Here is an 18,051-nt window from a genome sequence, read left to right as displayed (position 1 = left end):
AGCCTAACCAACGTAGAGCCACTTCTCATTACCACAACATGTTTGCGAACCTACTCAAGCTATGTTTGGCTAAGCAGAAAATTTTAAATATCAAATTCTGCAGCTGACCAACAGCAGGTATGGAAAATGGAAAGACCATTTTTGCTTCCACCTAAATCTTCTTATTGCTTCCCTGCAGGGCCTGATAACAGAGGTTGCAAGTACAGTTAAAAATGAGTCAAAAAACTATAAGAAAACAACTGCAAATAAATCAATAGCTGTAATCAGTAAAGAGGAATTTGGTTTTGTAAAATCAATGCAGAAATATTAAAATAAGATGACCTCTGATGTGTTGAATGCCTGAAGCAGATATTTTATCCTGTCTAAATGAAAGAAACGGCTTGAGATAAATGCAGTAAAGGTATCATTTATCCCATCTTCAAAAGAAAGTATTTCAGGCGTGAATGTAGGAACTACAAGGGAAATACTACCAAGATCTTTTACTTGATGAAAGACCTGAACCTTTCTTATCTGTGTGGCAGCTCTCATTCAGGATGACTATCATGTATATCATTTCTACAGAAATTATTTTCTTCACATGTTAACATAATAAAGATCAGCAATTCTGGAAACATATATAAATATTGGCAAAATAATTAAACTAATAAATGCACTATAGTATAAGTGTACATAATTCAAGTGTAAACTACCCATTACAACCTATTGATTAGCATATTGGTATGACCACAAGTGGATGTCACTGAACCATAAACACCAGACACAACTCCACCAAGTGCTGTTTTGGGATAAAATGAAAGGTATTTATTACCCAGGGACATGTTCACAGGCTTTTGAACAATCCAACAATGTACTTGTCATTAATAAAGCTCCTTCTCCATGTAGGTTTTGCCCTCTGCCTCCTGACTCTGACTCAGCTGAATGATGCAGAGCGGCTCCTTTGTTGGTCCCAGGAACACTTCTGGTGCCACAGCATTGTTTGCCAGAAGCACTTCCAGGTCATTCAGAAGCTCCCCAACATAGGGAGACCATTCCTCACAGCAACCCCCGTGGTGCCCAAGGAACCCAGTAGGGTTCCTTACTACAGCACCCAAGGCTCCAGCCAGGGGAGCACTGCAGCCTCTCGTGCTGGGGGACGATTGTTCAAAAAGTGCACTCATCCTTTGTCCATCTATTATTTTGATCATCCTGACTAGAACAGAAACTGAAAACCATCCCAGTCGGGTTGTATCTCCATTCTTGTGCTCCATCCATTATCCTACCCGAATCAGATGTCAGTCCATTCAGCCCTGCACTTACAGTAGTTGCAACAGAAATCTCAACCACAGAAGGAATGAAGGATGACTTTGAGTACTGCCTTCAGTTCTAATTATGACACGTTACTGCCCTTCTAACCATGACAAATGTATATACAGTGCATCCGGAAAGTATTCACAGCGCATCACTTTTTCCACATTTTGTTATGTTACAGCCTTATTCCAAAATGGATTAAATTCATTTTTTTCCTCAGAATTCTATACACAACACCCCATAATGACAATGTGAAAAAAGTTTACTTGAGGTTTTTGCAAATTTATTAAAAATAAAAAAATTGAGAAAGCACATGTACATAAGTATTCACAGCCTTTGCCATGAAGCTCAAATTGAGCTCAGGTGCATCCTGTTTCCCCTGATCATCCTTGAGATCTTTCTGCAGCTTAATTGGAGTCCACCTGTGATAAATTCAGTTAATTGGACATGATTTGGAAAGGCACACACCTGTCTATATAAGGTCCCACAGTTGACAGTTCATGTCAGAGCACAAATCAAGTATGAAGTCAAAGGAATTGTCTGTAGACCTCCGAGACAGGATTGTCTTGAGGCACAAATCTGGGGGAGGTTACAGAAAAATTTCTGCTGCTTTGAAGGTCCCAATGAGCACAATGGCATCCATCATCCATAAGTGGAAGAAGTTCAAAACCACCAGGACTCTTCCTAGAGCTGGCCAGCCATCTAAACTGAGCGATCGGGGGAGAAGGGCCTTAGTCAGGGAGGTGACCAAGAACCTGATGGTCACTCTGTCAGAGCTCCAGAGGTCCTCTGTGGAGAGAGGAGAACCTTCCAGAAGGACAACTATCTCTGCAGCAATCCACCAATCAGGCCTGTATGGTAGAGTGGCCAGATGGAAGCCACTCCTTAGTAAAAGGCACATGGCAGCCCGCCTGGAGTTTGCCAAAAGGCACCTGAAGGACTCTCAGACCATGAGAAAGAAAATTCTCTGGTCTGATTAAACAAAGATTGAACTCTTTGGTGTGAATGCCAGGTGTCACGTTTGGAGGAAACCAGGCACCGCTCATCACCAGGCCAATACCATCCCTACAGTGAAGCATGGTGGTGGCAGCATCATGCTGTGGGAATGTTTTTCAGCAGCAGGAACTGGGAGACTAGTCAGGATAAAGGGAAAGATGACTGCAGCAATGTACAGAGACATCCTGGGTGAAAACCTGCTCCAGAGCGCTCTTGACCTCAGACTGGGGCGACGGTTCATCTTTCAGCAGGACAACGACCCTAAGCACACAGCCAAGATATCAAAGGAGTGGCTTCAGGGCAACTCTGTGAATGTCCTTGAGTGGCCCAGCCAGACCCAGACTTGAATCCGATTAAACATCTCTGGAGAGATCTTAAAATGGCTGTGCACCGACGCTTCCCATCCAACCTGATGGAGCTTGAGAGGTGCTGCAAAGAGGAATGGGCGAAACTGGCCAAGGATAGGTGTGCCAAGCTTGTGGCATCATATTTAAAAAGACTTGAGGCTGTAATTGCTGCCAAAGGTGCATCGACAAAGTATTGAGCAAAGGCTGTGAATACTTATGTACATGTGATTTCTCAGTTTTTTTATTTTTAATAAATTTGCAAAAACCTCAAGTAAACTTTGTTCACATTGTCATTATGGGGTGTTGTGTGTAGAATTCTGAGGAAAAAAATGAATTTAATCCATTTTGGAATAAGGCTGTAACATAACAAAATGTGGAAAAAGTGATGCGCTGTGAATACTTTCCGAATGCACTGTAAATGAGCCTTTGTTGTAATTGCAATTGCAAGTGTTTCCCAACATGAATAGAAAATGTGACTTGTGGTCTCTGATGCCAAATCCACTCAAACATAATGTTTACACGGTTTAAGATCTTTACACTGCTGTTTATTTAGGAGTTTAATAATAAAAAAAAAGCATAAAAGTGCATTAAATAAATAAAATAGATGCCTATGTTTCACTCATTGTGTATGGCGCATATTTAGACTATCAGTAAAGCTGATAGTGCAATAATAAACACTGGTATGGCTGGTATTCCTTCTTCCATTGAATCTTGATCCCAATTTTCCTCATAACTGTGAACACAATGATGTTGTTTAGAGGCATCAGTAATGCTGTTTAGGAGTCAAGAGGAAAAGTTTTCTCATAACCCAATACTGAATGAGCAGAGTTTTGTTCCAGGCTGGGATATGTTGTGGAATTTGAATGTTGTCCAAATTTTCAAGTTCAGCTTCAAGTATTGTCATGTGTACATAGTGTACACCGTGCAATGAAATTCTTGCTTGCATGTCTTCTCAAACCAGAAACAGTGCGAGTTTAATCTGGAAGCACCATGTTTTTCCCACAGTCCTCAGTAATCCATATTACTAACCGAGAATGCTAAACCGGATGGACGCAGGGACATCCGGCCATGGGCCGTAGCTGCAAAAAGACGTACTGCGCAGGCGCCCCAAGAAATGAGGCGCCGCGAGAGGCGGCCGCGACCACAGAAAAAAGGAGTGAGCACAGAAAAAAGGAGTCAAAGAAATGAGGCGCCGCGACCACAGAAAAAAGGAGTCAGCACAGAATAAAGGAGTCAAACGCAGGCGATGCACACAGCGCCGCACAAAATCCATTGCACACGAAACTAGCACACAAAAAAAAAAGAAGCCGCTCGCGCCCACCTGCAAGCACCCACCCCCCCTACAAGCACCGGACAGGACACACACAAAGAGGACGATTCAACAAGCCCCTGGCACACAAAAAAAAAGAACCCAAAACCACCCCGCCCACGCTACAAGCAAGGGACGGGACACACACAAAGAGGAGGATTCAACAAGCCCCTGGCACACAAAAAGGAAGAAGACGCTCGCGCCCCACCAATCCTACCCCCCCCCCCCCCCCCTCAGACGCCGGAAAAGCACACAGCGCCGTACGAATCCCATTGCACACGAAACGGGACCCACACAAAGAGGAGGATTTAACAAGCTCCTAACGCACCAAAAAAAAGAAGCCGTGACCGCCACGCCAAGCCCATTACAGACGAGACATGTCACACGAAACGTTCACAACAACGACGAATCAGACCCACAAACACACTAACATCAATAAGAAGTGACACCCAAAGCCCCATTTCTAAAGGAACCGTCCATATTAAACATACGTCATCTCAACACCTTCACACTATGCAGCATAGGTGGATCTCCTTACAATAAACCACTATTAACCGTTCAACTGCAGAAAAGGCTCCATATTAACAGTGAGTGCGATCCTCCTTATTACTTATCCATATTTCGCACGCTGAGGAACAAACAAGTCATGAATACACGCTCATGGATACAAAACGATTCGGCTTGGATAACGGGACCAAACACACGAACCCGCATGAAACAACAAAATACACGGCGGCGCATACAACGCGCTTCTGAAACTCCGGGAGAAAAAATGTCTCGGCTCCAAAAACGCAAAGCTCAACTAACCCCGTTACAGAGACATGCCCAAATGGACAGACACAATGAACGTAGACGCATACAGCGCGTGTCTCAAAGTGCTGCATCGAAACAGGCACGAGTTCAAACCGAAAGACCTCGCGTCTCAGACATACAAAAACGGGAGCGAAGAGACAGCATAAATGAACGCAGACGTCTACAACGCACATATGAACTGCCAGAAAACAAGCAAGCAAGGCTCCAAAAACAGAAAGCTCAACTGACCGACATACAAAAACGGACAAGGCTCGATACAAACAATGCACGACGTAGACTGAAACGGACTTTTCGCACAGCACAGGCGAATCGATTACACCTCCAAAATAGCGCGTCCCAAATACTGGACATGCAACAACGCGCCTCTCAAACGACACAAGCAAAACCTGCCTGTCGTGGACATCAACGCCAGACACCTGCTAAACGCTTGCGCCACTTGGCTGACAACACGTTCAATAATGAGTGCAGTATTGAGGAAAATTCATTGGGATTAATGAATGTCATTTGCAATCATTGTCATTCACTTAACTTCCCTGAAGAAACAACTGGCAATACAAATAATGAATTTACACGTTGTTGTCAAAAGGGTCAGATTAGACTGCCTCCTTTACATTCATATCCTGAATATCTACAGAAGCTTCTAACTAACGATGTGCCTGAAAGTAAAAACTTTATGAACTGCATTAGATCCTACAATAGTTCATTTGCTTTTGCATTTACCGGAGTACATATCAGGCCACCAAAAGGCAATGGCCCATACTGCTTTCGCATATGTGGACAAATATGACATCCGTCTTGCGAAACTGTTAATTATTGATGAATGTACAATGGCATCCAGTCACTTACTCAACACCATTGATAAACTTCTACAAACGTTGATGAATAATAATATTCCCTTTGGAGGAAAAGTACTTTTATTAGGAGGTGATTTTAGACAATGCTTGGCTATTGTTCCACATGCCATGCGCTCAGCTATTGTTCAGTCCACCTTAAAATACGCAGACAATTGGCATTGCTTTCAAACAATACAGTTAGTACAAAACATACGATGTCCAGATCCAGAATATAACAATTGGCTATTACAACTGGGAAATGGTACACTCACCAATACAGATGGACTTCACCCAGATATTATTACGTTTCCCCAATCCTTTATCTGCGACGACTTAGTTACAGAGATATTTGAAACAGCAATCTCATTGGACCAAATACCCCTTTTAACACAACGCACTATATTATGTCCAAAAAATATTAATGTTGATCACATTAATAACCACGTCATTTCATTACTTCCTGGAGAGGCACGGCTCTTTCTAAGCTCTGACAAAGTTGACTCTGCTGACGACAATGAACATCTGAATTTCCCCTTAGAATATTTGAACACTATTAACCGGCCGGATTACCACAGCACAATCTTAGCCTTAAAAACGGAACAATAATCATGCTATTAAGAAACCTTAACACTAAACAGGGTTTATGCAATGGCACACGTTTAGTCGTCAACACCATGACACACAATGTTATTCAAGCAACAGTTCTTACAGGATCACATGCTAACAATACTGTTCTCATTCCTAGAATTGACCTTATGAGTTCTGACCTAGAATTACCTTTTACATTGAAATGCCGACAGTTCCCCATTAAACCTGCATTTGCCATGACCATCAACAAATCACAAGGACAAACCATGGACAAGCTTGGCATCTACCTCTCTGAGCCCGTTTTTGGACATGGACAACTTTATGTTGCCTTCTCACGTGTTCGACGTTCATCTGACGTTAAAGTTAAAATTATAAATGCTCCATGCCAAGGAAGACTCATTCAAGGACAGGACACCATCTTTACTACTAATGTTGTGTACAAAGAAATATTCCAATAAACCATTACTCTGTGCCAAACACTATTTTTTGCTTTCTATATGTCATCATCCACACCTCCACACTATTCTATATCTCATTCATACATCTCACTCTTTGTCATGCCCCAACGCCAGGGGTTGGCGAGCGAAGCGAGCAGGGGGCGGAGCCCCCTAGTTATAAAATGAAAGTGTCACTAAAGAGTGAGTAGTGGGCAGTAAATTTGCTGATCACTCTCCTGAGAATTTAGGCTAAATATTAAAATAGGAAATAGCATTTGGAACCATAATTGTAATGCCCACCAATACATGGGAAATTCTGTACCAAAATTTGAGTCTTGAGTATGCAGTATTACTTTGAGGCTTCTTTGTTTCCTAACAAATCTCATTAACTTCTACACAGCTCATGGAGATCTTTTTTGTTTAGTTTATTTATTTTTTATGCTAAACCATTTGCTTAATTTTGAAATGTTTATTTCCAGCAATGGATCTGAGATTTTCTAAGATTTGAGTATGTAACAGAAACAACATTTGGTCCAACATATTAACCCAGGAGGCGTTTTTTCTCATTTTTAAACTAACTTTAATTATAACATTTTATTAAACTTTTATTAGAAATTTAAAATGTCTATGTATGTATTTTCTTCTGTTATTTATGAAGCCCAAGTTATAATATTGAGGAAAAACCTTATAAAAAATAAATCTTATTTTAGCTGATTCTTTATTGCTCCTATTCCCCATTGTATCCTGATATAAACCTCATTGTTAATTTAGAGTTTTTCACTCATACTGGATAATTTCCCCAGGGGTCTGCCAAAAACACAGTGCACATGAGAAGATTTTTACTATAGACTCTGGCAAGCGGTTGGGGGTGGCACCCAGCCGGGATGCCCGGAAGGACCGGAGGAGGGATTACGCCTCCTCCAGACCACGAGGGGGCAACCGCCCTGGTGGCTTTGGGGACCACGGGAACAGAGCTTAGATGCTTAACCCTGTAGGGGCCCGTGGTCACTGCCAGGGGGCGCCCCAATGCCTGAGGAGCCCTGGCCCTCAGCACTTCTGCCACACCCGGAAGTGCTAAGGTGGAAGAAGACCAGGTACACCCGGAGTTCTTCTGGGTTCACAGCCAGTACTTACGCCACACTTGGGAGTGCTGGCGGAAGCTAATCGGGAGGCACCTGGAGCACGTCCGAGTGTGTATAAAAGGGGCGTCATCCTCCATTCGATGGCTGGAGTCGGGAGGAAGAAGGCAAGAGCTCGGAGGAGAGGAGTGGAGGTGGACCAGAGAAAAAGGCATTGTGTGAGAGGCCTGGACTTAGGGGGAGTTTTGGGTTGTGTGGTTCACTTTGTACATAATAATTGTAAATAAACGTGTGTGGGTTTGAACCAACGATGTCTACCTGTCTGTGTCCAGGTCACATTCCACAAAATATATTAGCTCAGATAGTGAGTGCACTAATAAAAGCTTTGGATAGAGATTAGATATTCAGTAGTAAGTCAATGTGACCTACTGGAGTAGGTTAAAGATGTAATACTTAAAATTTCAATAGTTTAGAGGTTTTAAATACAAATAAAGTCACATGTTTTCTTAGCTGACATAAACACAGAAAATGTGGGCATTCTTAAGTCCCAATATATACAATGTATTACTCTTGTTCAGTTATGTTCAAAGTGCATATTGAAAGTACACTTACAAGCCCAAAGGCTTGTACAAAACTGTAACTATAATCCACTTAAAATATACCAAATAATAGCAAGAATACCAGGCCTAGCCCATGCAGTACAAGTGAAACTTATTATTGATACATGGAAATATTTGTATGTTCTGACTGTACCAGAAAAAATGTTGATTTAAACTTTGAGAAGCATTCCTCACACTGCCTCCTGCACTTCTCCTGTTGTCTTCCTGTGCTCATTCAGCTCCTGTTCACCTTTCACTTCATTAATCTTCATTGCAATCCTGAGTCAAGAAGGATTACAAAGAATTAATATGCTTCTTATACAATTTGCCTCTTTTTGCAGCTTGGCTCATGTATCATAACTTGTCACTGTTACATCCCCAATGAGGACATTTGTGCAGTAATTGGTGTGCTTGGTGTGTTCACCTGTGGAGTGGAGAAGATGCTGTTATTACCCTATATAATGTTTTGATTGTACCATTATGCAAGATGTGTTACACCTTAATCAGCATAACAGAAGGAAGTGGATTTGCAGTGCATTTAAATTAAGAATTGTTATGGTGACAGGCTGATCATGTTTTGAATATATTTTCTTCTCATTCTTCCTAAAACTAACATTCCTTCTCAGTGAATACATCACATGGAGCAATGAATCAACTGGGAAGAATAAAGATTCACTCCATCACAATGGCTATAGTAAGAGATGTGAATGGGGCACCTTGCATGAAAAATAATGTGATTTTGTACCGTAATTGCACTATTTCTAAAAAAATGGAATGATGGCAACTGTTTTTTGTTAGTTTATTTTAATTTATAGCTCAAAATATACCATTTTTGGAAAATGTTATTGCCTCAATCAAATCTGTTAAAATTGCATGCTGTTTATGGAGGTGTTGTTTTGCTTGCTTGCCATGGCTCTGCTCTGCATTGGCACCATTTGTTTCCATTAGAAGTATATTTAAATAAACAGTAAAGTTTCAATTTAGAGAGATTATTATACTTAATTTATTAGTATCTGTGCTATATCACTTGCATTTTGATTCACTGTTTCAATGCGACTTACGAGTCAGTGGACATTTTCTGCTTGTTTGTTACTTGTTGTACTTAATATTAATAATGCACTTTGATGACATTTTTTTAGATTTAGAGATTTATGCATCACGTGGCCGCTGCATGCACTGGTGCCCATTGTGTTTTGAACATTCAGTTACAAATATGAAAAATATTCTGTTTCCCTTCACAAAGAAAAATATTGGAAGATGCCAAGTCTAAATGTGATGTTCAGAATGCAGCAGGCTCTGTTTTATGGAGGTAACAGGCAAAGAAATAAAATGAACAATTAACCGATATTCGCATGTTAGAAAAGAACATCAGATATTCAGATTTTCAGGGTCATCAGGTTTTCATTAATAATAATCAAGCTGTGTCAATGCCTTACAGGTGCAGCTCATGGACTTTCCTCCATTCTTCAGATGTTGTTGTCTTACAATGAATACCTCCCAGCAGTTGACCGTGAACTAGTTTGGCAGAGTATGGACTTCCTCATGAACCAGGAACAGAACTGTAACTGGCCCGCAGAACTGGGAGAGATAATCCAGAGGGAAAATGAGTTGGTTCACTGGTGTCATGGAGCACCAGGTAAATGAACAGTGTGTGCAAAACAAAGGAAGAATTCATTTAAAGTAACAGCACACTTGCAAACATTATTTACTACAGTGAAAAAACTTGAATAATATACTGCAGATCATTTATTGCATACGAAAAGTTTGCTAAGTAAAGCAAAAAAGTTTGCTAAGTAAATCTGAGAAAATCTGAAGTAAGATTAAATAATTTTAACATTTTCATTGAAATACAACTTTACATAACATTGCATCCATCTTAAGTACTCAAGAAGCCATGTTTCCAGTATTTCCTATGCTGTTGAAATCCATGAAATTGTACAGTTGGCATACTAAAGTAATCAAACACAATTTCTGTTAGTTTGGGTGTGCTGGACTTAACATTGCTGCTCCGTAGCTCCAGGGAATTAGATTCAAATCAAATACTGTGTAGAGACGGTATGATTTTCCTGTCTCCACTTTGACTGCTGTCCCATTTAGAGTTGGTTCCTCCCTTTTACATGACCTTCCTGGAATAGCCTGTGATTCCATGTGATCCTGCAAAGGCAAAAACCACACCATTGATTAGTTCACATGAACTAAATATGTCACCTAAAGTACTTAAAATATTAGCTTTATATAGCACCCTTGGATATTAGGATGATATTTCAAGCAGTGGAAAATTGTCCAGTCTTCTAAATATTAAGGGAAGGCCTTACACAACAAATAATTTTTTTTAAGTCTACAGGGTCAGGGCAGAATTTAAATTGATACTTTTTTCTTTATTAAACCAATAACACTGAGTTTACAAAGTTTCATGTAAATTATTTTTTCATTTCAAGATTCATTTAATTCATTTAAAGATTCATTTCAAGATAATAATGCAAAAAGCAGTTCAGTCAGTATTTTTTAAGACATCCATCAAAACTGTCACAAGTATCATTGTCACATACCATAAGGAAGAAAAAGAAAAACAGAAACAGCTAAGTATACTAATTAAAAATCCACAGTTTAGTTAGTTTATGATGTGAGTTTTTTTAAGAAATACAAATACTTCAGAAGACCTAAGGCTATTGTAAAAACACTGTGATGAGGCACCTCTATGTGTCACCCTAATCCATAATAATGATTCCCAAAAGCAAGCTTTTTATACAAAATTTATGTTTTGGATAGATAAGTGCCAGGAAGGCATATGCAATAAGAGCATTCAGAGTAACAAAACAAGGAGCAGAAACTAAATGCTGCAGCCTCTATTGGTATTGTTATAAAACAATGCTCATCCTGAAAGATTGCAATAGGAAGATTTTAGACCAAAAGATAAAGATCAGAGGAGCAAAAACAAAACAGCAACCAAAAATACAGGCAATCAAAGAGTCAATCAATAGATAGAAAAACACAAAGCTGAAATGGCCATTGCAAAAAGTTCCTCACTATTACAAAGATTAATCAAAAGGTTTTACCTGATCTTTATTCAGAATCTTGAATGCCAATAGTGATTATGGTAAGCTAACCTCAATTTGACTGAATACCTCCCTAATAGCTGAGATTTTAATTAATTAATTAATTAATTATATTTATTAAATTTATATAGAGCTTTTCTAACCTACTGAAAGACAGAGGTGAACTACTTCAACCCCCACCAGTGTTCAGCATCCACCTAGATGATGTGACAGCAGTCATTGTTGTGCCAGTACACTTACCACACATTTATTAGGTGGTGGAGGGGTGAGGGAGATAGCTAGCCAGTTAAGCACAGGGGATGATTAGGGGGCCAGAATGGACAAGGTCATGGTGGGACATCCAAAAACACCCTACTGTTTACAAGAAATACCCTTAACTTACCATAGAGAGACAGGGCATTGGAATCCATACAAAGACCACAGGTTATATGCCCCCTGATGGCCTCATCAACACCTATTTCAGTAACCCAGACATTTTCTAGATGGTCTTCCAAACAAGCTTCGCTTCTGGTGAATTGCCTGTTCTGAAGTGTAGGTGGTATGGCTTGAGTTTTGCCACAACTCACTTTCTTAACTTTAAGTTCAATAGAAAAACCAACAGACCCAATAAAAATGATTGTCAAACCCAAAACACCAAAACCCAAAGCCTTTGAGAAACATAGTCTCTACACTAGCTTTTTTTTAATTGACCCTATCTTTAGTAATTGTTGCATAGAATTATTTATAAGAGCATCCTGTGTGATATTGTGTTTTTAATATGTGCAATGTGATGACACTACATATCATGTGGTGCCCATATCACATGAATGGCAACAGGCACAGTGGCAGTAAATGTTATTTTGGCTTGCCCTTTTTCAGCTCATAGTCACCCGATTCTTAACTTGTGGTGTTGCCATTTCAGTTTAGGCAGTTTATGGCTAATACAGTTTTCTGAGCAGCGGGTGGTGGCTGGGTTTTCTTCCATCCACCCATTATTCAGCCTGCTATATCCCAACTACAGGGTCACGGGGGTCTGCTGGAGCCAATCCCAGCCAACACAGGGCACAAGGCATGAAACAAACCCTGGGCAGGGTGCCAGCTCACCGCAGGGTGTGCACACACACACACACACCCCAAGCACACACTAACAACAATTTAGATCGCCAATGCACCTAACCTGCATGTCTTTGGACTTTGGGAGGAAACTGGAGTAGCTGGAGGAAACCCACGCACACACGGGGAGAACATGCAAACTCCACGCAGGGAGGACCCGGGAAGCGAACCCACTGCACCACCGTGCCGCCCTTGGGTTTTCTTTTGTATTTTATCAGATGATGACAAATTCAAAAGGTATCATGATGGTCTAAGATGCCAGTCAAGATAGACCAGGCACCAGCATCCCATTGTTTGATAGATTTTTTTTTTCTGGCGTAAATGATGCATAAACTTGAATAATTCACTAGTCATTAGCAAAACAGAGACAGATTTTATTAGTTAGGCAAGTACATTTTTTTAGTTAGAAAAGTATGCACACATAAACAACAGCCGCACTAGAATTTCCATGCCAAAAACCTGTGACTATAAACAAAATTGTCATAGCCATACAAATATTGTCATAAAAGGGGCAATGCAAAACACAAAATTGCTACAATAGAATTAAGAAATATGAAAACACCACAAAAATAATAAAATGAAACAGAATGCATAGCAGAATGATAAAATCTTTATTTTTTACACCAGCCCACTTGTGCAACCTAAACAGCAAAACATCTCTTGCTGGCTGCTTATCCATGTTAGCATTTAGTGATGCTTTCTTGTTGTTAGATTTGGTTAATTAATTTGTGATGGTTTTGCTTTCTCCGTGATGGGTTTTCCTACCTTATGCCCTTATCAGTGTTAGATATCATTGCATCCATCCAGCACACTTTAGTGAAATTAGAAATTAAATACTGGAACTTTAATAATGCCATCTAAGAATACAGTGTACAGGAAGAAAATCATAGTCTTGTATATGTTAACCAATAGAACTTTATTAACAGATAATGATTAGAGTTTTAGAGAGAAATAAATTGAATTAAATTTCACTGAGAGCAGTGCATTTAAGTTTTGCAAACATGAGAAGGCCATCATTAAAGATTATAGTTGTTTCTTCTGAAGTAATATTGTAAACATTTGTACATTCAGCTCTTGAAATACATATAATTAATTTGGTTGTTTATTTATTTTCCAGGTATTACTTACCTTTTTGCCAAAGCCTACCTGATTAACAAGAAACCCAGGTATCTGGACACCTGTGTTCGTTGTGGGGAGCTGGCCTGGCAGAAAGGTCTGCTGAAGAAAGGTCCTGGTATTTGCCATGGAGTGGCTGGAAGTGGCTATGTTTTTCTACTCTTGTATAGATTAACAGGAAATACGAAATACGTCTACAGGGCACAAAGGTAAGTGCCCCCACCACTCTGAACTTGATTAATAAGACTTTTTAATGGATTAATTTAAAGACTGAATAATTTCTTTGGTTTGTAATTGAATACAGACAATATTAAATTTATGGGGGACTATTTCTAACCAAATTAAATAATAAATGTGCAAATAAATACATGTATATTTAAATGTGCCAATATACAAATAAAATTAATAACACGTGAGCATAAATAAATGTGTCATGAAATGTTTTTGTTGCTTATTTGTTTATGTATTCATTTAATTATTTCATTTATTTAATTTAATGACACCACATGCAACATACAATACGCCTGGAAAATTAAAACTGTTATTTTCACCTGTCAAAGCTGAGCAAGTAGTGAGTTTTTTTTTTTTTTGATTGGTGAATTGTCAGTAGTAGGAACATGTGTAGTCATAACTTTGCTCATGCTAAATGCAAGCAAAGTGCATGTTCAGAGTTGTGACTGTGTGGGTGCGCTTGTGGCATACAGTGGTGTGAAAATGTATTCAGTCCCCATGAAAGTCATCATTGTTTTCTGAATGACAAAAGATTTGTTCACACATTTATCTATTAACTAGCAAAATACCCGCTCGCAGCGGCGAAGTACTGCTTTAAAATTTTTATTAAGAAGAAAAGTAAACCTTTTTAAACTGAGGGAAAATATACCAATAATTATTTGTTAAGGATCTCTTTGTATACCACGTTGTCAGTTCAGCCCTGCGGTTGTAATATGACCAAGCTGTGCGCTGAGCTTACTCTTGAGCATGCAACGTATAGTTGGCCATGTGAAAAGCAATCTTGCCTCAAATCAATGCCAACCTTTTGTAGGGTCTGTCCCTGAGACTTATTAATTGTCATTGCGAAGCAGAGCCTTACTGGAAATTGGAGGCGTTTGAATTGAAATGGGTTTCATCGATAACTTCGCATCCAGCTTTTGAGAGTTTAAACATTCATAAACATCAAAGTGTCCACTACTCAAATCGTCACCTGTGAATCTAAGATGTTTAAGAGGCATTGGCGGTTGTCCAAAGGTGTAAAATATTTGGCCATTTCGGTACACTTGAAAGTGACAACCAAACAATTCAGCGGCAGCCATCAACTCACATGCAGAACCATAGGTGAAAGGCTTAAGCATTTCACTCTTATAGTGCTCCTGTGTAGTATAATTATCTCCTGTACCGTCATCAGTCCACACCTTGAACTTGTCCCAGTCATTCAGTACATAAGACACAATGTTCCTCCGGATATCAAGAGTGAGCCTGATATGGCCGTGCAATATGCAACACAGAGAATGGAAAAGGCAGTCGCCATATCCAGGCATGGAAACTATATGGTAAGTGACAGTTCTTTGATCGATGGTGATCACCTTGATAGACATGTTAATGGGGGTACGGTTGGAACGATAAAGGAAATGGGTACCTGAACAATGTAAACTAAGTCTAAAATACCTACACAATAACTACAATCATAATGAACAATAAAACAGCGGAGAAGCCGTGGATTAAATAAAAAGGCTGCAGTTATCAGCAGGGAGACGTGAATACCGTGGCGAAGCAAGGAAGGGAATGAAGAGACGGGAGCGATGGACGGCCTTATATAGGCAGGCAGCCAACTACGTGGGAGGCGTGGGGATGGGGGACCCAACGCCGCCTCACACGGCGACCGAGCTGCAGGCTATGGACATATATATGTACGTAAGTAGGATTCAGTTAGCGTTGGGAACCCGCGTACCAAATTTCTTGAAGATGGGCTCATAACTAACAAACCCAGTTGGAAAGTTCAATATGGTGGCCGACAGTGGCATCATATCACCAATATTAGTACGTACATCGGTTAGCGCAGGGAAGCCGCCTACCAAATTTCGTGAAGATGGGGCCATAAATAAGAAAGTTTAACATTGCGGACGTTGTCAACCGTTATGACCGTTACGCGTAGAATTTCGAAATGAAACCTGCTTAACTTTTGAAAGTAAGCTGTAAGGAATCAGCTTGCCAAATGTCAGCCTTCTACCTACACGGGAAGTTGGAGAATTAATGATGAGTGAGTCAGTGAGGGCTTTGCCTTTTATTAGTATAGATATAGATTATTTTTAATGTGGACTCTTAGGCTGTAACAATACATTTCCAAAGTCGAAATAAAACAATTTTCTATAGATATTTAACTAAAAAAGAAAAACTCAAAAATTAGTGTTTCAAGTCATACACATTAATACTTTGTTGAGAACCCTTTTGATGCAATAACAGCCTTATTTCGTTTGGGGTAAGTATGTATGTACCAGTTTTTCACATTGTTTATTAGTTATCCTCCCCATTCTTCTTGGCAGAATTGATAGAAATCCTCAAGGTTGATAGGATGATTCCTGTGGACAGCAGTTTTCAAACAGTACCGCAGATTCTTCATAGGTTTAAGATCAGGGTATTGACTTTTCCATTCCAAAGCATTCACCTTTTTGTTTTTGAGTCATTCCAGTGTTGCTTTGGCCTTATGCTCAAGGTCATTGTCATATTGAAGGATGACTCTTCTTCTGAGACGTTGATTTATAGCAAACTGGAACAAGTTCTCATGCACTATTGTGAAGTATATGTGTCCATTCGTTGTCCCTTCAAATCTGACAAGATTCCCAGTCCCATCACATGAAAAACATCCCCATAGCATGATGCTGCCACCACCAAATTTCACCTTAGGTATGGTTAATCTTGAGGCATGGGAAGTGTTTTACAGCACACATACCTCTTTGAAGACTGGCCAAAAGGTTCACTTTTGGTCTCATCTGACCATAAAATATCCTCCCACATCTTAACTGAGCTTTTCTCATGCTTTGTAGCAAATGTCACATGTGCTTTTCTGTGGACTTTATTGAGGAATGGCTTCTTTCTTGCTACCTTCCTGAAGAAGCCTGTTTAATGGAGAACTCTTGAAATTGTGGACCCATGCACATTCACTTCAGTTTCAGCCAAAGAGCATTGCAGACTTCTGAGAGTGATGGTTGAATTTTTAGTAACCTCTCCCACCAGTCAACGTCTTGCTCTGATGTTTAGTTTCAAGTCTGTTCAAGTAAGAGTCTGGATGCTGTGATGAACCCTCCACATTCTGATTTTGGATCCAACAGTGCATAATGAGAACATTTGAAGTATTTGATATTTTTTGTAGCCATTTCCCACCTTGTGCTATGTTTGTTACATCAGCAGAGTGTTCCTTTGTCTCCATTTTTGCAGTGATTGTCCAACAAAGACTAGGGCCCTTTCAAAGGGTGCTTTTTATATCCAGAGAGATATAAAGGACTCGCAAGTAGTATAATTATGATTTAATTATAGTCAAATTACTATCAAACTATCGTTTGATTAATTTGCACAGAGGTTTAAATACGCAAACACTAACAGTTGAGTTTTTCTTCTTCACTTAAGTATCTACAGAAAATGGTTTATTTTGAGTTTGGAAATGTATTGTTACAGTACAAGACTGCATATTAAAAATAGTGAGTGGATAAATATGTGTACAAATCTTTTGTCAAGCAGAAAATTATGATGACTTTTAGGGGGATTGAATACTTTTGCTCACCAAGTTGGCCCAAATTACAGCATAAAGCAGCTCTTTAAATTCAAAAAGCCATGGATTTATCATCCTCTGTGAAGTCTGCATCTGAAGTGTCTGCTTATAAATGGATCACTTAATACTTAAGGATTTACATGCACTCTTAACAATGATTAACCGGTCAGGAAGTCAGTACAGTACTTGCTAGAGTCCACTATCTTAGCATTGACTGGTGAAAATGAAGGTTTTCATTTCAAGGTATATTTAATTTTGTATATGATGTCTCTGAAACCATTAATGCTTCATGAAATGTGTAATTATTTATGCTTAAATATAATTGTGCTTTAATGTATTGCCACATTTCACAGTACATTTATTTGCATATTTATTTATTTAATTTTATCTGAAATATTATTCCATTTTTCCTGATGATTGCTTGGATAGGCTTCAGTTTCCCTGTGACCCTGCCCTGGATAAAAGGGTTAAGAAGGTGGATGAATGGATGGATGGATATTTCTTTACCCCACTTCACAAAGTTCCAGTCCTCTGACATACCTAGAGACAGAGCACGTCCAAAACAAAACAAGCCCCCCAGCAGTGGTGTTTGAGGATTAAAAAATAGAGATATCTATTTTAGATAAAGTCTAAATACTATAAGCATAAAATATATTCTTCAACAGTCTTGAAATATTAAGATAGTAAACCCAGGGAATGGTGTTAAAAAGTGGCCCTGGATAAGCATAGTAAACCCTAA

General features: G+C 39.5%; 1 protein-coding gene across 1 annotated transcript in view; it reads left to right on the top strand.

Annotated features, from left to right (window-relative positions):
- LOC114651377 (lanC-like protein 3) overlaps positions 1-18,051 on the top strand; it is a 100,897-nt gene that overhangs the window by 77,586 nt on the left and 5,260 nt on the right. The window contains exons 3-4 of the mRNA XM_028801277.2: positions 9,727-9,924; positions 13,554-13,761. Coding sequence (XP_028657110.1) covers positions 9,727-9,924; positions 13,554-13,761 — 406 coding nt within the window. The remainder of the gene's footprint in view (positions 1-9,726; positions 9,925-13,553; positions 13,762-18,051) is intronic.

Source organism: Erpetoichthys calabaricus, chromosome 4 (assembly GCF_900747795.2).
Source record: "Erpetoichthys calabaricus chromosome 4, fErpCal1.3, whole genome shotgun sequence".
Classification (NCBI taxonomy): Eukaryota; Metazoa; Chordata; class Cladistia; order Polypteriformes; family Polypteridae; genus Erpetoichthys; species Erpetoichthys calabaricus.
Note: the sequence above shows the minus strand (reverse complement) of the source record. Positions and strands in the feature narration are given on the sequence as shown.